Genomic DNA, 21083 nt, shown 5'->3' with positions numbered 1-21083 from the left:
ACGCTGCCATGTCGTGGTGTCTCTAATTATGTCAGCAACATGGCTTCTTGGTGCTTAGTCCAGGATGTCCATATAGGTGTCTCTGACCATGGCCTGCAGCTCTTCATTCACGCATGGATAGATTTTTACAGCAGCTGATCTATATGGCTGGCTGAGGGGATACCTCTCAATGTATTTATCGATCATTGGTCCGTTAGGAATTTGTCCGAAATAGAATGGATGATTGCAGTGTTTTCTTGCCTTTTGTCTTGTCATGAATTTGATGGGAGAGGGGGTGGTGGCAGGATTCCGACTCCCTCTTCAGTCCCCTCTCTGGTCGACCCAGATCACAATAAGTCAGCCCTTTAGCTCTTGTTTGCCATATCTTCGTTATCTCTCCAAGGTGCCCATTGTAATTTGTGTGATCATCAAAAGACCAGTTCATGTAACAGAACACTCCTTCGGGGTTACACCACACCCACTTCCCTTCATAATACTTTGCATCAAATGGGTTGTCCAGCTTCATTGCCCAAAGCGGGAACAGCTCAGATGTTGCTATTCTCTCCCTTATCCTCTTTCTTTCTGCCACAATCTGATCCTTTGCTCCTCCTATATTCACATCCATCAGGACCTGCATGCTCATAGCTTCTTACGCCATCTTCTTACACCTGGTGAGGCATATATTTATTCCACACGTTGAAACTCCTGCCCGTACCAGTGCTCCCATTATCACGTTTAGTTCTGTATGATAGCCATGATGGCATCCATGACCATACATACGCTATCCAGCTCTGGTCCTTTCCTGTCCCCTTTGCTTCTTCTTCCATCTTGGCATGCATCTGAGCCAACTGGGTACTGGTATCTTCATCGTTGGCAGGTGGGAATGTGCAACAGGAACTCCCTATCTTTGCGCAAACTCCTCCTTCTGTGGCTGTGAGGAGGTCCAGGACGTATCTATTCTGGAGTGCCACCAACCTTATTGCTCAGAGACCTGTTGAACCCATTCACTGTGGAGTTTATTGTCACCATCAGCTCCCAGCAGGTAATCTTTAGCCATTTCGCAATCGTGTATGACTGTAAATCTGGTGTTATTGATGCGAAGAACATTTGTTTCCTGCTGAACAGCCTGTGTTCTGCTGGAATCTCATCTAATGCTGTCTCTGATGCTTCTGAGAATTCATTTACTTCTCTCTTTACTCTGCTCAATTCAGCTTGCTTCTCGGTCTGATTGGTACACATCAATATTCTGTCATTAGTTGTGCCCCGCAAAGATGTGAAGCTCGATGAGCTCCCAAAAATGGACAATAACAAAAGAAGGATTGGTGGATGCATTACTAACACCCAGTTGTTCAGCTTCCGGTGCTTATAGGTCCCATAATTATGGTCATATAGCAAAGATTGGTGCTGTGTAACAGTAACACCTAGAAATTTAATCTCTGTAGGGGACAATGAAAACCACATAAGGTCCTGCTGGGCTATCGTAGCATCAGTCAACGGGAACAGCTCAGACTTAGCGCAGTTGACCTTGAGTTCAGACATGTCCCTGAAGAGTTGGACATCCTGCAGGATTGGGGCCAGGTTCACAACAGGGTCACAAACGTTTAGCAGTGTGTCATCTGCGTATAACAACACTATTTTTGGGGCACCCGTGAGCCTAACTCCTCTGCACACGTCATTGACGAATCCGGTCGGCCAGGGGCTCCATAAGCACAGCAAATATCAAGGGCGAGAATGGGCAGCCCTGCCTGGTCCCCCTAGCGATGTCGAATGGAGCAGACAGCAGTCCGTTTGTACAGACCCTGGACATAGGGAGTGTATAAAGCATTTTCACCCACGAGATGAAGCGGGTACCAAAGTTGCCCTTCTCAAGTACAGCCCACAGGAATCTCCAAAACACTGAGTCTCTCTGGACATCAAGTACCGCCACAACTGCCTGTGTCTCCGGGTCTATCCGGGCCAAGATGTTGAAAAGCTGCCGCAAGTTGAGTGCTGTAGACCGTCCCGGCACAAATCCTGTTTGATCCGGGTGTATGATATGTGTCATATATGGGGCAAGGCAAAGGGCCAATACTTTAGCAAAGATTTTCACATCGCTGTTCATCAGTGAGAGGGATGGTAGGGGCCGCACTGAGTGGCCGGCTTATCTGCTTTCAACAGCACAATTATGACTGCTTCCCATAGTGTAGGGGGTAGGATACCCAATATGTAGGACTCGTCCCATATGGCAGCCAATCACAAAGCCAGTCGGGTTTTAACGCACTTATAGAAGTCCATGGTTAGGCCATCTGAGCCCGGAGCTCTACCCAATGGAAGTGCTTCAATAGAAAGCAGTATTTCTTCCCTGGACACCAGCCTGTCCAGAGCGTCCCTGGCCTCATCAGATAGCACCGAGAGCGGAAGGTAGTCGAGGAATGCCTCCAACTCCAAAAAACTGGCCAGAATTCTGCCAGGCTGTTCGCCTTCACCATACTGCCTTGCAGCTCCCGGGTCATCCAGGAATTTGCGCTCTTGGTCGGCATGACTCCTAAAGTTATGCAACGCATCACCAATCTCGTCTAATGCAACTGTGGAAGGGGACGATGCAAATTGCGTCTCTAGTCGGGTGAGCAGAGTTTCACACTCCCGGATATCAATGAAAATCCCCTTGATAATTCCAGACTTTTTAGAAAGGGCCATGGCCCGAATGCATACCTTAAAGGCATCCCAAAGCACAGTATTGGAATCGACAGTCCTGGTATTAAGGTAAAAGTATTCATCAATACATGCCCCAATTTTGGATTCAAAGACCGGGTCCAATAGTGCCTGTGGCTTGAGCCACCACGGACGCCTTATCGCATGTCTTTCATCCCATGCTAATATCACAGTCACCGGAGAATGATCAGAGTAGGACCTAGGTAATATGGCTGCTGCTTCTGTCTGCCCAAGAAGGCTGTCAGACACCAACCATCTGTCAATTTGCGAGTGTGAATCATGTACAGAGGAATAAAAGGTGTATTCATGAGGCAGCAGATGCAGCAACCTTCAGGCATCTACAACCTTGGCAGCCCTGGACAACTGCAGGGCTCTTGGACCCACTCCTATCGATAGCAACATCTGTTATGGTATTGAAATCACTCCCCCACAGAATAGATATTAGGGGGTACAAGGTTAATATATCAGCTATCTGTGTGTAAAACTCAGGATCATCCACATTGGGACCATAGACATTAACTAGAACCACCTCCCGTCCCAACAATGTGTCATGCAGTAGGACGTATTGCCCCAGGGGTCTATGTGCGCAGACCTATGTGGATACCTAACCGACTTATGCAGGAGGGTCATAACTCCCCAACTCTAGGTGGAGTACGTGGTATAATAACGCTGTGTTCCCCAGCACTTAGAAAACCGGTCGCAGCTCAATGCTAACACATGCGTCTCCTGCAGAAACATGACACAGGCTTTGGGCCGATCAACGTAAAGCTGGAGTTTGTGCTTTTTAACCAGGTTACTCAACCCGCTGACATTCCAGCTCATGCATAGCAGCTCTTCACACCCCATCTAGATGGAGCACAAAAACATTCAGCAGCCCAAACTGGGCAGAAAGCAAGCCTATCGTCCGCATTAATAACACAGGATATGTTTCACACCCCATCCCACTGTGTAAGTCAAGCAATTTATGTAACCCATGCCCACCTCCATCCCCACCCTCTCCCACTCAGAGGAATGAACCCCTCAACCCCAACCCTCCCACCACAACAACAACAACCATTGCAACTTTGCATGGCGGGCTGCGCGCTGACGGCAGCGCGGGTTCAACAAAACAGAACATAGCAGAGATACATAATCAGGTGTACAGAACCAATTAACACTGTAAAAAATGTAGAGACAGCAAAGGCCCCACATGAGGATCCCTTTAGTATGAAATCAACATATTGACCGTGCCCACCAGAGGAGCACCGGCCACATCTCAAACCAGCCATGTCAGTACCACAGTATCTACCCGGTAAGCTTTCCTCTAAGAATTGTATGGCTTCCTCAGAGATAGTAAAGAAGTAGACCCTCTCAGAATGTTCAATCCGGAGTTTAGCCAGATACATCATGGCATACTTGACTCCCAGGTCGCGCAATCATTTGTTGTCAGATAAGAAGGTTTGCGTTCTTGCTGTACTGCGACTGAGAAATCGGGGTAGAGGTGGATTCTGTCGGATCCCAGCAGCAGCTCCTCCTTGGCTCTGGTGGATTGCAGCAGCACATCCCTGTCCTGATAGTTGGCCCCGGGCTTAGGTTTCGCCGCCAGGGAGCAGTGTGCTCACTCATTCGCAAATAGTGGAGATAGTTAGGGGCCATCTAGGAAAGACAGGAGGGTGTGCTCTAGGAAATCCTCCATAGGCTCATTGATGTTGTTCTCCGGCACCCCGATTATGCGCAAGTTGTTGTGCTTAGATCGGGTCTCTAAGTGCTCATTCTTTTTGGTGATGGCTTGCACCTGCCTCATCAATGAGATGACCTCAGACCTGAGCGCTGTGATGTTGTCCTCCGCTGAGCTCACCCTAGTTTCCACTTCCGTGATGCGGCTATCTGTTTCATCCATGCAGGCTTTGATGGAGCTAATTGTGCCCTCGTGTCGTCCAGTTTAGTATGCAGTGCTGTGAACCCCTCTCACATGTATTCCATCATGCACTGCAGTTCTGTGGGCTCTCCAGATGTCGATGGCTGACTGTCAGCTTCCACGACAGCCTCCAGGGCCTTGGACGCCACTTTGGTGAACATGTTGATGGAATTTGTTTCCCTCCGGAACCTTTAGTCATGGTAGCACTGTGTTATACACATGGGAAAACAGATCGGGATGAGGCACACACTCAGGGAGCAGCAGCAGCAGCAGCTTCTGTAGTCTATGCCCAGGAGGTATTCCCGGTAGGTTATGGGTCTCACAGCACAAGGGCCACCCAGCCCCCCCTTCGTATCGGTGGGCTGCACCAAGCAGCCTCCCACAGGTAATTCCACGCTACATGTCTCCGGGGAGCCGGGACATCCCCCCATCAAGGCCGCAATAGTGTTTTAGCAGCACAGGGCACTGGTCACCCAGTGCCAGGTATGCAGATCAAAAACACTGGTTGTGCCGTAGATCACAGCCCAGCAGCGCAGCAGGTCAGGCAGAGCCAGGTGGTGCATCCACTATGTGGGGGGAGAAGACATGGAGCCCAGTGTAGTCTGTAGCAAGTGTGATCACCTCGCCCACTCACCGCATTGTCCGGTACCCGGAGGTGCACAAGCCGTCCTCAATTTTATCAGCCTGAGGTCGGCTCCCCAAGCCACTTCTATCCAGGAGTCAAATCCACCAGCAAGGCGTGGGGGGCGATCCAGGGGCCACCTCCAGGCAGCGCTCCCCGGCCGCCCCAGCGGCACAGACAGAGCAAGGTTTTGTTGGATGGTGTACACCACAGGTTGCAGGACGCACCGTGGAAGGTCACCAGGCTGCAGAGCTCGCATCTCAGGTGGCCATCTTAGTTCATGCGCAACAGCGCCCCCTTAGAGCACTTCCTTCTGACAGTATTGTAACTTGGACTTGTACACCTTGTATCCCTTGTCAGCTAATATAGTCAGCCTACACTAACCTTCTGTCTGGCTGCAAATCAAAATGTTGTCTACATATTGCAAAACTGTGCTCTCCATCTGTAAGCTGCTCAAGTCTACCTGTATCACTCTGTGAAAGATAGAAGGTGACTCCTAGTACCGTTGAGGAAGTATTGTATGTTTCCACTTCTGGTTTCATTACATAAAGCTGGTCAAGTCTTGTGAGTCTGGGTGTAATGGTACTGAGAAGAACGCATTCTTCAAATCAATGACTGTGAACCAGGCGGCTTCTGCCAGAATACTGCACAGAATTGTTGCTAGGTTTGCGACTAAACGATACTCTGCTTCTACAATGTGGTTAAGAAGCTATAAATCCTGTATGAAATGCCATGACCCCCCCTTGCCTTCCTCACTGGGTACACTGCATTGTTGCATGGGGACTCTGATGGTACAAGAATGCTTCTCTCTATCAGTGCTGTGATTGTCTCATAAATGCCCTCATCCGCCTCCTTTGTTAGTGGGTACTGTTTCACTCTTGGTAATATGGCTCATGGTTTCAGCTTGATCTTTACTCCCCCTATGCTCTTTAAGTGTCCCAAGTCATAGGCACTTGTCTATAGGATGCTGGGTACCTTGTAAATTGTATATAAGGGCTCCTGGAAAAAAAAAAACTATTCTGCCCAGGAGGGCTCAATTGAGAACAACAAAATGAAATGGTTAAGTGCTCAATCCCCTCGCTGCTCATTCGCCATTTTCATCTAGAAATAAAAAAAAGCACCACTTCTCGTTGTTTTTAGGGTACTTCTATTTATAAATGAAAATATTCAGTTGCTGGTGGTTTCTAGGTTGAACATCATCCGTTTACAAAGTAAAGCAAATAAATTTGCACAAAAACAAAAAGTGGAACACACGCAAATACTTGCACGTACAATTATACACGTAACATAATGCTGTTGCTGCTGTCGATAAGTGTGGAACAACGACAGGGGTTGATACATATACACAAATTTAAAAAACAAGTATACAAACTTTGTCACTACATAAACAGTGGTAAAACATGTGACACCGTGGTTTACAAAGAAAGTTTCGCCTCGTGAGGATGGGGTGGACAATGTTGTCAAGATGTTCAAGTAAAGCTGAAATGGGAATCGAAGAGCGTAAGAGGACTGCTTGTGTATAATTTCAATGTCTGATTGAATCATATGGTGTCTATTGAGTAAATAAAAGGCACTGCTTACCTGTGGGTTTAATTAGCCACAAGTATCCCCAACAGAATCGGGGAGGATTATGGGACTCGTAGTGTCTCGTGTTCGGCAATTATAATTGGGTACCTAATACACACAAAGGAGAAACAATGGACAGCTATATTGTCTCTGTTGTCCCCATAATAATCAGACACAATTGAGTGACTGGCCAGAACTTACATTTTTGGCGAAGCATTGAACAAACGATCGCGTTGGACGTGTGAATCGCCTGGTCTATGGATCGCCTTGTTCAAGATGGACTGTCTCCTCTTAAGTGAGAAGTAGTTTGGGACGGTTGGAGGTTATGACAAAACACCATTTTGTATGGGTGTATACCAAATCTAGTGCGCATACCTTAGTGTGGTACTATTCCGTCTATCAGGAGCCAAGCGCCATACAATCCCTCGGAGTAATGAGGCTGGGCGGTGAGCCGGAGCTGCTGTACGCTGGTAAAACGGACTCCCTCAGGGAACAAAACCAAAAACACGTTTGAGTCGCAATGCGAATGCTGTTGCTAAGACACCCAGTGGTAAAGTACTGGCGGCCATGTTGGGAGGGGCAATTCCCAAAGCTGGCATGTCATAACAGTATCTTTCTTATGCTTGTACCCAAACCTAAACCAATTAATTTGAGAGGGTTACCTAGTCGAATATATAAAAGTGGAATCATTTTAAAGGTTGTGTACATCCGTTGCCATGGCAACGGTACGGAAGCACATCCCTTACAATAAGCCACAAAGGAAAAGGCAGAATTTCTGTTTTCAAGTCTAATGTGCCTGATCTTAGCCAGTAGCTCAATTCTGTGTGAATTTTTTTTTTTTAAGCCGGTGTATTGCGTACGTGTTCATAGTAACAGCAAGGTTGCCTGCCGTCCTCTGGGAGAGCCGAATGTTAATTTTGTTGGCCTCTGGTTGTTCCTAAAGAGAGAAAAGTGAGAGCCTGTACCTGGTGTGGCCAAAAACTGTCTGTTGGAAAGTAATGGCTAAGTCATGTGTTCACAGGGTCCATTAGACTAAGGACAGAGCGGTGGAGGGGCTATATACATCTTGCAACACAGTGGTATAGTCCTGGTTATACACGGGTGTTCAGTAACCACAAAAAAACAGATGGATACATATGTGTTAGAACAAACTCATAGGAAAAAGCATTCACATAAGGATGTCCTAACAGATGATGCTATCATCAATAGGGTTATAACATTCACATTGAATAGTTCAGTTGGAAACCATGTCCCTGTATATAAGGCATGTGGCAGTTCATTTGTTAAAAAATGCAGCGTACTCAGTAATCAAAAAACATGGAGTGGGCACATACATATTAGAGTGGACCTATAGGACCGGGCATTCAAAAGCAGATGCACCTACAGATGTAATTACCCTCCATCTTACTCTTGTATTTACATGGCATAACTGAGTTGGGCATGTGTCCACCAGACATGTAGCAGTTCAGTGATCTCAGAGACAAGATTTATGAGCCTCCTGAAAGATGGAAAAGTAGGCACCCTCAGGTGTTTCTCAGTCTAAAGATATTTTGATCTACGAATAAAAAGGGTTTGTTCCTAATAACAGGACTGCCGGACAAATGAAAAAAACAATCTATTCCTTGGCCAGGTCCTCCTCACCGAATTGAGGTGGTGCCTCCAGTGACATTGCCATCCTCTGTGGTACCTCCCTGTAGTGTATTCTTTACCATTAAGTCACACTCATCTCAAACCCCATCTCTATTTCTAGTCTCTCTTTTCTGAATAGCTCTTATCTGTCACAGTGGTCAATCTGCACCCTTCTGCCACTGCAATCCCTGCTCTCCATGCCCATCCTGTGTCATCCAGCCCATGTATAGCTATCCCATCCTTTCTTGTGACCACTGCCTCTATTTCTATTGGCACTATGGTTCCCTCTTCCTCCTCCAATGATAGCTCAGGCCTGAATACGCATTCATTTGGAACCTGCCACACCTTCCCTGCAATTCCTGGAAGCCATGCAATAGCAATGTCAGTCCCATACTGGAACATTTCTCGGTCCACTGGCCCCCCCTCTGTACTTTGCATCCACAATAAGCTTGAATAATCTGTTTTACATTTAGCATATGTATTCTTTGTGTGGAGCACACTATTCCCTGGTCTGTGAATGAAATGGTCATGTTCAGTCTGTTCATACTGTCTCGTCCCAGTATGTTTACAGGTGTCTGTCGAGACTAAAGTAAAGACAGTGATAGATTGTGATCTCCTGTAGAAAGTGAAATTTTGGCAGTGAAAGGAAGCACTTCCCAAGCCCCAGAGAATCCTTGTGTGTTCATGGCATCGCCTGACAACTTAAACGCTCCTTCCCAAATGCAGGACTTAGTCGCCTCTGTGTCAACAAGAAAGGAAAAGGTTTTGTCGCTTATCGCCACCCCTACGCAATGTTCCTCCGTGGAGGTGGGTGTGATGGACAGGATGGGACACATCAAGTTTGTCTGTGGGCTGTCCTATTGAGGGCATAAGGATATCCCATTCCCTGAAAGGGGGTTGTTCCGCACCATGGTAACTCCTCCCAGTTGTCTAACGGGAACCGTTGCCATGGAGAACACGTGTGCTACTGTGTCATTGCTCTGTATCTGCGCCAATTGCTGTGTGTGTCCTCAAGCCTGTGGTGCTTGTAGATATTGTGGTACTAGCGCTGGCATCTGTGGTATTTTTGTTTGCATCTGTGGTGCTTGTACTTATTCTTGTGGCATCTGCTGGTGTGTGCCCTGCATCTGTCCTTGCTGTTGTTGGTCCTGTGTGTAGTAGTCTTCCTGGTCCCTTAATAGGGCTGCTGGCCCTCGACTCCCCAATTCTGCTGCATCCCCCTGCTCCTACACACTCTTGAAAAGTGTCCTAAGTTCCCACACGTCTAACACTGTGGTGGCTCTCTCCCTTGCCCTTGGAAACCCCCTGAAAAATCTCCTGGGCCCTGCTGCACCTGCTACCCATATCCCAGAAATCCTCCTCAAAAGGCCTCTTCTTTATGATGCATCTGTTGTCCAAACCTGCACCTTCTCTGTGTCCCCCTCTTCCTTGAAACCCTTGTGGTGCATTCCCCTGTCCCATGAACCCTCCCACTGTGGGCAGTGCGAACTGCTGTGGTGGTGGTTGTTGCTGCTGCTGCTGTACCTGTGGGGAGGGGCTGGTTAATACCGCCCCCCCATCGCGTACTTCGATTGTTTTTCTGCACTAGTTTTGCTTCATCTATCTACCTGTCCTCTGCCTTTTTCTTAAGCTTCTCCTGCCATAGTCTACATGGGTGAACTATCGGGAGTTGTATTTCTGGCCATCCTCTTGCTTCCATTCCTACCAACTTCTTTAGATTTTAGTGGACGGGCTCTGGGAGCCCCTGCACTAGTATGTTATAAGATATTGCTACTGTTTTGTCCTATGGCTCTCGAGTTTTGAGGCGCCAAAGCTCTTGAATCTCCTGAATATACTGCAAGGTGTCTATGTCTTCCCTCATTTTCCAAGACATAATTGCTCCAATGTCCGAGGTGTCTGGGTACTGTGCCCTTAATGCTCGCCATAAGGCCGCTCTGCAGTTTGCGAACGGCGAACCATTGTGTGCCGTGTTTTGGGTTGTCACTCCAGTGAACCCTTCCCTTTTCCATACATCATCAGCAGCATCTCCGAGGATCGCCACTAGTAGTCATTTTACGTCTCCCACTGCTAACCTGTTTCCTGCTGTCATCCTTTCCATCTCAAAAATCAATTTTGCAGCCCCGCACTCAATGAGGGTAGTCTACACCTCGCATTCAGTTTGTTCGCATGTTTCCGTGGAATGTCCTGAGGTCGTACCCCTACCCTCTCCAGTAAGGGCATTTGTGTGAACCCCTCCTCCTCATGCGTGCCTCTAGTCAGTCTGACCTGCCTGTCTCTTCTCACGCTCTAAATGCCTGCGCATACGTCTATCGGTTCTAATGTGGGTACCCAGATACTGTTGTCATAACTCCTTGTTGACCTTCCGGCTATAGCAAGCCATGGCTATTTCACCCTTCCTTTGACTGGGAGGTCTCTAAGCCTATCCACATATGTAGTGACGTCCTGTAGGGTGTGTAAGTTGTTCACCAGCCGTGTCTGCTCATCTGAGCTGCCCCCTCCATCTCCCTCTGTATGTGTCCTAAATTCCCATAACACCCGCTTGTCTGCCCCCGTCCCCGTAGACTGAGCTCGATACTGCTCCCCCTTCTCGTCCCCACTGTTCCTGTCTTCATTGTCAGACCCTGAACTCGTGTTACTGCAGAAATTGTCTGCAAAATTCAGTCCCCTGGATGTCAAGTTTGTGTTGTTTCATGCTGTCCCTCAAGTTGTACCTGCTTCCTCCCCACCAGGCCCCTAGGCCTGCTCCATCTCTTTATGCTGTGCTCCTGCACCGTGACCGTGTGCTATCTGATTCTGTTTGCCTGTCCTCCTCCAGTCTGTTGTTTCCCTTGTCCATGGCTCCTTGTGTATTTACTGCTCTTATTGCTCACTCGTCCTCTTCCCTGCGTGTTTGTTCCCTTGCCAGTCTAGCCAACCTTAACTTCCCCTGTTTCCTCTCAACCAACTTGAGTTTTTGCCACTCTGCTATTTCCCTTTGCCTCCCGATCTCTTCCACTTCCCTTGTCCCGCTGCTCCTGTTCTGCTCTTTTCCTCTCTTTGCAGTCCTTTTCGATCCTCTCCTCTCTTTCCCCTTCCATGCACTCCTTTTCCGCCTCCTTTCTTCGTTCCCTATCCTCCCTCTCCAACTTCTCTTCTCCTCTACCTGCCTCCCTGCCCTCCCGCTCTAATTTCTCCTCCCATTCCCTCTCCCTCCTATTTGCCTCGTCCATTATCTAATGCTTTGCTGCTTCCCTTCAGACCCTCCATTGCCTTACTCGCCGCTTCTGCCTCCCTGTCCGTTTTCCCTTCCAGCTTCAGGAGTATCTGTCCCCCTATCCACTCCTTAGTGGTTATGCCCCCGACCCCCTCCTTCACGCCCCTCTGTGCCTTGCTGCTCACCTCTCGTTCAATAGCTGGCTGCCCTGCGCTCCTCGGCCCCTTCTCCTTCGTATATGGTGGTGGCTTATATGTCAGATTTGAATACCCCTCTACTGCTCTTAATTCCTGTATTGGGTACATCCCTTGTTCATCGTTCCTGTCATCGGATACTACACTCAGAGGGACACAGGGAGGAGCGGAGGGGGCGAGTCCCTTGCTCCGTAACCTCCTTCTGGCTCAGCATCCACTGGCGCCTCACTGCATTCTCCTTGCCCTCCTGAAACATGCACCACAACTTGAATATGGCCATGCGTTTTGTTAACTTCTTCCCCTTATAGGAACCCTGTATGTGTCTCAGTAGTGATTGCTGCATGTCTACTTCTACATGGCGGCCATGGTTTAGTTAACTTTCCCTCTATACTTTTGGACCATTCTATGCTATATTTACAAATCTTCTCCCTATAGGGTGGGAGTATCTTACACAAGTGCTGAAGGGGCGTGCCCCCCGCACTTCCCTTGGTACAGGTTTATTGCCTTACCTGACCTCAAGGTACAATATAATGACAATACTTTTCAAGTCACTATGAGCCTCTCTGGCTCCACAACTTATTAGGCGTGCCCTGCGCACCGCCCCTCCTTCATAACCACTGCCTCCTCAGGCACACACACAATATTATTGCGCATGCACCTTCCGCACACCACCACTAGTTCACCTTGCCTTCCAATCCCACGTTTCCAATACTAGCTTCTCACTGTCGCATGCTCTCCGTGTCCTATGTGCAAACCTATGGGTGATGTCACCAGTTTACTAAACAAGATAGTGCTAAGAAAAATCTAATACCGCGCGCACACTGTTACAACCCATTACTCCCAAAAACACGAAAGAGCTGTCTTCCCGCCTCCAGTCAGAGTATATGTATATTCTCTTGTGGTCGAACTGTACCCGCTGCGTCGCCTAGTGTGCAAAACATCTCACTCCAGGAGACTTAACCAGTCAACTCACCTTACGCAATCTAGGCCAGCTTTCCTCACTAAACCTTACGGAGATACTATCATCTATGACCCGATCTAAAAATACCTAACCCACAAGAAAACTAGTATTTACATATCTTTTGTCGGCCATGCCCTCAGAGTCAATAGTCTAGGTTATTCCCCAGAACTGTTTACCTCTAAGACCGAATGTGCCCTAAACATAGAAAAAGGACTACTACCTCCGCTCCTGTCTCTACTCACTTAGACAATACTCGACGATACTTTGACAGTACTCCATGATACTAAGCAATACTCCATAATATTCAATACCCTCCCTCACACCCACGGTTGCCGTTTGACTGGGTCAATACATACACTCCGTGGTCTGCTGATGGTGCTCGGCTGCCGACTCCCCCAGAAGGTGCTCACTTCCCCATCCTGGTCTGCATGGATTCCTCGCTGACTTCGGGCAGGATGATTTCCAACTGGCTCCTGACGTCCTTTCTATGGGCACGTGTTTCCCGTCTTCTCGAAATATGCGAAGGTCCTGTAGCCTCTCAGGCTCTGCGACGGAGGAGACGACCTGGTGCCGGCTGGCGCAGCCAACCATCAACTCTGCAACCAACTTGTTGGGGAAAACTCCCAGGTATGCAAGAGTGATTCTGAAAGTTTGCGGACTTGGAGGGCCCAACACCCTCCCCCAGGTTACACAGAGGACTCAGTCAATGGCCAGTTCAAACTGCAGTTTATTACAGCCAAAACCAACAGGAATCGATACAAGAACTCAGAAAAATTCCAGCATGTCACACTGTAAATGGCACGCAGGCCACTTTTGTCTTGAAAACATGTCTGTGCTCCATCATTACTTGGACCTCTCTCCAGAAACCTATTGCGGCATGGGATTAGCCATCAGGAGCATGATAACCTATATGAGTACATATACATGTTATTCTACTCGTTCTTCCATGTCAGGTGGCTGGCCAGTTCCATCCCCGATCTACTAACTATAAAACTGTTGCAGAGTAAGGGACTTACCATTGGTTCTTGCTCATTGCTACCCACTCCAAGGGTGCTAAACTGTGATTGGCTAGAGCTGACTTCTCCAGCTCACTGTGTACCTTTTCAAGGTAATGTGAACGATTATGTGAATGTATTGTAACTTGTGTGCACCACCTTTGCCTTATGAGAATATTCTCCTGCTCGGCGCACACACTTGTTGCATACTTGTTGCAATCTGTGGCTGGCTGCCTGGGATCGGCTCTCCTTTCTCACCACTGATCCCTGTCCATTGTCTCCTTCAGCTGCATCAAGTGTTTCGAGACCACGAAATTGAGCTCTGCAGCTACGAATTATGAGGATTTTATTCCCTTTTCTGAAGCTGGTCCCTTTGTCATCTGGGGATTGAAATGTCTCTTGTATCTCTTGACATTGGCTGCGGGTCCTGTCTCACACGTCTTGCTCTCTGTCCAGCCTGAATCAGCTCAGCTCGTCCCTTGCTCAGTGGTCGGAGGCCTGCTGTAATTTTCCTAAACCTTATAATGTGGTTTCTATATTGTCCACGATATACTATGTTCTCCATAGGTTTGTCACACTTTGCTCTGTCAGGTCCCATAGGTGCTCCTGCAGTTCCATAGGGATATTTGCGTTAAAGCTTCTGCAAGCTTTGCTCAGGATCTCTTGTGCCTTGCGGTTTCTGACTTTCTGCTTTTGGTCAACGGCAAAAATAATAAAAGCAGTGACAGTATGTATATGTATCTGTCCTTTAACTATAGAACTGTAAGCTCATGTTCTTCACGTATGAGTGTGTTTGTTTGTACCACAGAGTGCAGATTGCACGTGTGCTTCATGTCTAGCGCTGCTATGTCGTGGTGTCTCTAACAAGGTCAGCAACATGGCTTCTTGGTGCTTAGTCAAGGCAGTCCATATAGATGTCTCTGACCATGGCCTGCGGCGCTTCATTCATGCATGGTCTGTATGGCTGGCTGAGGGGATATCTCTCAATGTATTTATCGATCATTGGTACGTTAGGAATTTGTCCGAAATAGAATGGATGATTGTGGTGTTTTCTGGCCTTTCGTCTTGTCATGAATTTGGTGGGGGGGTATGGCAAGATTCCAACTCCCTCTTCAAAGTCGACATATGGCCACTTGTGACAATTTAGAGGGATCATCCCCCTACTACACACTTCTCGTAATATCACCTTGATCACAACACAATGCAATGGGATCAATCCAGGAACCTGGAAATGTTCAATCCAACTTTCTCAAAACTATGCTTCCAATTTCATCATGATATTTCAGCATCAGCCTTCATTACTTCTATATTGAAGCCATCATAGAGGTTACTGATGTAGCAGAACTTTCCATTCAAGAGCCCTCTCATTTCTTTAAGCAGTGAGAAACTGCAAGTAACAGATTTGCTAGTGTTTCCAAGGCTACCTGTTTTTCCTAGACAACTTTCTACCTTATGGACTCCCGGATGCCTCCTGCGCATAACCAGAACCCATAATATTTGCTGCCTTCCCCACCCTCACAAAATGCTTGTTCAATGCACCCTATGAAAATGGATGTAAGTAGCATTAAAGCAATTTGCAATAAACAAAAATAACATAAATAGCAATCTCAAAAAGGACTGAAGAGCGTTATTTATCTCCAATACAACCCCTAACGTCCCCCAACCCATGTGTGTCGCCATAAGCAAGTATTGTTTTAACCCAAAAGCATGTAGGTCCATAATCATGAAAGGATATGTAAAAGAACACCCTGTGCTTCTGTTAAGTCCTCTTTTGATGATTAAACTACTATTGAGGGACTTTTTGGTTGATACCCTTTTGTTGTACTTCGCGACCTTAGTTGGGTTGTAAAGTTCTGTTATCCTTGAGTAGAATGAGTGCGTAATGGCATTTGTTGCATGGGTGTGAGCATCTACGGAGTCCAAGAGACCCTCCACTCTGTTGTTAGATCGCAAAGAATTTTTGATGAGCTTACACCTTCAAATGCACCAATTTATATCATTGTCAATAGTAAAAATTCAAGAATTGTTCATAAGAAAAAAGACTTCTTTATTTTGTGCTTTTGTAGCCCTAATCCACTAAGGGCTGCAAAAGCACAAAATAAAGAAGTCTGCACATAAATTAATACTGGAGTTTTTTCTTATGAACAATTCTTGTGATAGTATGACTTCCTCTCCCTAAATGCTAACTGAAACAGAGGCTACAAGTCTCAGAAGTCAAAGTATTGTTGGCTGAAATGTCAATGAAACCTAATGATGGCCCTCAAGTCATAGAGCCAGTAGTAGTCAGTCAATCTATACTAAAATGTGACTAATGAGGTCATGGATTTTACCAATTGGACATCTCGCCTCCGCATTGAGAACAACTGGACATATTTATACATATGTGGCGAAAAACCCATGAAAGAAAAGGCTTTGCTTCTGGAAGAGCTGCTCAACAAGCACCTTCCACTAAACGTTTGGAAAAGCACAAGAAGTGCATAACCCTTGCACAGCTGTAAACATGTAATCACAGGTACATGTCCTATGAGAAACTTATCAAACACTCAAAAGAATCCTGGCACCCATAAATGTGCATGTGAGAGTAAACACAGTCCCTTTCAGGTCCCAAGTCAAATATCATATGTAGCATAAATCTGCTGGACATACATATTTAAATATCATTTATTTTTGATTTACAACACTGAAGTGCATATAATCATTTTTCAATGGTAATGGCTGTGATGAGATCACCTGTTTGTTACCCCTAAAGGAGGGCTGGGTAACTTTAGGGATTAGCGGTGCCATCCATACTGAGATCCAACCCCTGTACTACTATGGTTGAGTTGGGGGTGAAGTTAGCGCATACAGTTCTACAAAGACCCCAGTTTAGTAAGTGGGGGAAGTATTTATGAATGGGTAGAACAAGACTACTACCTTAGTCCCAGGGCCCAGCAATGTGTAACCCTGGATACAGAAGTCGACCCCACAATCAGTATTATACACACAAAGCATTAGTAAGTGAGCTGTCACATTGGTCGGCGTATAGCCAGGGGCCCATACTTCGAGCGGTAGTAGAAGATCATTGCACGCTGAGTGAGCAAGCGCTGGTATAAATCCTTGACTATAAGCCGAACAGGAAAAGTACAGCAGACATCAAAATACCAAGCAACGGAAGACATCAAAATACCAGCAATGGATGCTCATGCTCCATGCAGTGATGCAAACAGAGAGAGGAGAAAGAGAAACGCAAGGGGAAGCCGACCGCCTGATTACAGCATGCCACACACAGGGTATTTGTAACTGTGTGGGGGTCCTGAGGCGGGATGACCCAAGTGGTACACAGTACCTGCAAGGAAACATATACACCTGCTACATTTGGGTAGGAAGTGGACCCATTAAGTTTGGGACAATCACGCCACACCAAGCGTCTTCAACCTGCGGCTTCCATGTGTTTTTAGATAACCCCTGAGATCCCTCACCATTAGCTATGCTGGCTAGGGCTGATGGGAGTTGTAGTCCAAAATATCTGGAAAGCCAAACGTTGCAGACCCCTTAGCTACACAAACGCAATGAGAGAAACTGACCTGCAAATCGAATCCTTCATGATTGTATTCACTCTGCCCACACCTGTATACATTGTGTTCTTGTGTTTGTCAATCCAAGAAGATGAAGTGATGAGAAAAAGATAAGAAGAAGACGAGCCAGGTGATTAGAACTTGTGATGGACAAGTCAATCAGAATCAGCGAGTGAGAAAGGGAGTAGGCCAGGGGAGTGCAACCAGCGGACCTCCAGATGTTTGGACGACTACTCTCATGATCCCTCACCTAAGACTATACTTGCTATGTCTAATGGTAGTTATAGTTCAAAACATTTGGAGAGCCAAAGGTTGCAGACTCCTGGAAGAGGCTATGCCAGTTGAGCATAGCTGTAGGGGAAGCCAGGTGTAAGACTCAGGCTAGACTGAGAGGCTTGTTGAGAACCTGGGTCTAGAGGCTGGCAGAGAACACACCTGAAAATCTCTAAGCAGTAACAGCCTTCAACCTAGACCCTGATGGGAGTTGCAAGGCCACTGGCCCAACTAAAGACACCTTTGTATAATTTGGAGAAGCAATGCAGGAGAAAGTGAATCCTACCTGAACATACCCAGTTGGGAGAAGAATACCTACCCACAGAAGCTGCAAAGAACCCCTGAGGAGTAGAAGGGGTCCCATTCAGGGCTTGCTCAGGTAACTCATGGAGATCCCATTGCCTCTTCCTGCCATTGAGGGCCAAGCCACAGAACATGGCCACTCCAAAGTTTGAGACCACATCAATCCCAAGACATGGACCAATCCAGTAGAAAGACCCCAGGCTATGACAACAGTGACTTCATCATGAACAAGGTGTGCTGGGGCACTTTGACTGTGAGCGACTAACTGCGAGTGACTTGCAGATCATGGTCCTGGTCCAGGAGTTATATTGATGTTTGCACTCTGGACCACTAATCCTTTGGCTTTGGTCCCTCCTTGCACTGTTGTACTGACATGTACCTCCTTCGAATTGGCAACACATACTCTAGACCATCCTTCAAGCTAGCCCTGTACTTGCTGAATAAAGTTGTTTAAACATAGAGAGAGAGAGAGAGAGAGAGAGGGAGAGAGAGAGAGATAGAGAGAGAGAGAGAGAGAGAGAGAGAGAGAGAGAGAGAGTGACAGCGTGTTGAGCCCTAAAACAGGACTATTGAACCGCTCTTCCTCATTTCTGCCTCTGTTTCCTGGGAGCTAACATGGCAGCAATAAGTGACAAGGACCTCCAGGTACAGGTACACTGGAAATCCAAATTCCTTGCTTCCATTCCCACCTCACGTAATAGTAAAGGCCCTTCAAAATCAGAGCCTCTCCTGGCAAAGGGCGGTGCCCATTCATTAACTCTGTTTAGTACAGGTATTAGCGAATAATGCATATTTTACATTGTGATGAACTAATGTTGTTTCTTTATTTATTTAATGCAGCCATCAACAGTATCCACGTCGGAAGCTCCAACTAAAATGACGTACAGCAATTCGCTGAAGAAATAATCAGGATGGGTATGTATGGGATTATTTTTCTATTAGATTTCTTGATTTTGATGCAAATACAAATACAGTAAATGATTTGATATCTAGTCTCAACGTAGAACGAATGGTGCCCCATATCAACTTTATCTGGATAACCGAATAAAGGTACCGTGGGTAGCAGACAGCTAGGAAACAAAATAACCAAGCATTGGCAATGCCAAAGGTTTGGGCTTTTGTGTAGGCATAGGAAAAGCACTTGCCAGGCACAGTCGTAGGGGTATTAACTGGGCATTGATGGTAGAAGGGGCAACATGGTGTTTGTACCTGGGGACCTAACAGCAGTGCCTGGCAAATGCCTAATGCTTATACACAAGCCAAAACTGTTGCTTTGCCAATGCTTGTTTTTAACATGACTTCAGTGAAGGACACGCAGAGTGCTTATAAATCGAGTGGCTGACGGCAGACCTGGTTGACATTTTTATTATTACAGTAGCAGGTTTTAAACTCCAATTAAGTCATTAACTCTCAGAAGACTGCTTTGGAAAAAACACTGGCAGGCACTTTGAGTGCGAAGTTTGATGGTAAGGCTTGATTAAAGCGAGCTTAAAGAGCTCCCATGGGGAGGTGTTTTGGGGGCGGGGAGGGGCAGGAACTGGGTGGGAATAGCCATAGGGATTAGCATGGCCATCAGCAGTTAATGGTTAGGCAAATAACCAAACAACTGCAAGCTGTGTTTCACTTCTCATATAGCATTTCACCCTAGCTGGACTCTAATGCAATAGTTTCGGCTTTTAGGTGTCTCAAAGCGCAACCTAACAGCCAAAACTAAAAAGGCTAAATAACTATTCTTGCTGGCCGTGTGCTCTGTTCACTGGTACTCTGCTATCTGGAATCTCGGTTATCCTGCCTCCAAACTTTCCAACTGTATTTTAACAGGAATGGGATTATAAGTGGCAATGATGGGTGCCGGTTGATAGAGTGCTTCGTTTGATGGGGTGCCGGATAGCAGAGCTTTCACTGGGTTATTTATATTTCTTAGCTTTTTAAAGACAGATAACCTTTTTAACCACAGAAACTTGCAACAGAAATACTGTATTTGGACATTTGCCGTCAATGGCATCATTTTTTAGATGAATGATTGCATGTTTGTTGGTGCAAACTATCCAGTTTGTACCCCATTGTTAGTGTTTATATGTAAATTCCCATTGTGAACTGGATTGGAAAAGGTATCACAGCTGACATATCTGAGGGCAGTAGAACACACAGTGCCCTCGCTAAACTTCTAGCGCTCTAGATCTTAAAGCAGAAATGCAAAAACAAAATAACTGGCCAATCTCTCTCTATAAGTCTTCAAGTGTTTTATATTTCTATGTATTCAGCTATTGTGGAGCACTTCCTTACAAAGGAGTAGTGCAGGGCTACGCAGAACATTGGCCCTTATTACGAGTTTGGCGGTAATTCAGCAGTAAATCCACCAAAGTACCACCACACTTACATTTACTACCACTCTATCCTGTGGGTTTACCACAGGTTTATGAGCGGTGGAAGGGCTGCGTAAATCCCCATTCCAGAGTCCTTTGGATTCTATAGGGATTTTGGTGTATTTCCTGCTCACAGTCATTTTGCAGTTTTGTTTCACCTTAAAGTGATGGATTTTACCTCTAGCATAATGCGAGTGGTAGATTTTTAATTTGTATTGTTTAAAGCACATACCTAGCTCGAGAGCACCATAGCCTGTACCGATTTTGGGCAGCCAATATTTGGGCTGGCATCTTTTAAGAGCAGCACAGTAATGTATGTTGAGGTCTGTCCGTCGGTATGCACCTCCAATGTAATTAGTCCTTGGTCAGGTGTTGTTGAAAAAGCCATATTTTGAGAGACAGACTCAGAATTTGGCGGTGCAGTAAAAATGGCAATAATTAGGTTGCCGCCTAAAAAAGTGGCGGCAATGAAGTAACTATCACTTTCTGACCACACAGCCACACTCGTAATGGGGCCATTGTTAAATCAGAACAAAAATATGAAAACATTGTAAAAATGCATGTGAAATGGAACACAATTATAATGTGAAAATTAAAACAGCTGTTGAAGGCACAATGAACAACTAGAAATATAGAATGTTAAGAAAAAGAATGGACGCCCAAAGTCTTTAGGTCATGCCAAAAAGAAACATGGCAGCAGATAAACTGGATGTCTGGAGTTCCCAAATGCCCATTTATAGGAGAGCTCTCTGGCTGCATTTGAATCTCTCAAGAACACATTAAAGTCTGACAACCCGAACAACTACTGTGCCATAACTGTTCTCTCTGGCCTCTTAATGTAAATTACCAGCTATGGGCCT

The 21083-nt window shown here is 46.4% G+C and overlaps 1 protein-coding gene across 1 annotated transcript in view; it reads left to right on the top strand.

Annotated features, from left to right (window-relative positions):
- Window positions 1-21083, top strand: part of LOC138452822 (adhesion G-protein coupled receptor F3-like) — a 496652-nt gene that overhangs the window by 359841 nt on the left and 115728 nt on the right. The window contains exon 16 of the mRNA XM_069605163.1: window positions 18698-18772. Within this exon, the coding sequence (XP_069461264.1) occupies window positions 18698-18763 (66 nt within the window). The 3' untranslated portion in view covers window positions 18764-18772. The remainder of the gene's footprint in view (window positions 1-18697; window positions 18773-21083) is intronic.

This window comes from Ambystoma mexicanum, chromosome 4p (genome assembly GCF_040938575.1).
Source record: "Ambystoma mexicanum isolate Mex_15411 chromosome 4p, UKY_AmexF1_1, whole genome shotgun sequence".
Lineage (NCBI taxonomy): Eukaryota > Metazoa > Chordata > Amphibia > Caudata > Ambystomatidae > Ambystoma > Ambystoma mexicanum.
Note: the sequence above shows the minus strand (reverse complement) of the source record. Positions and strands in the feature narration are given on the sequence as shown.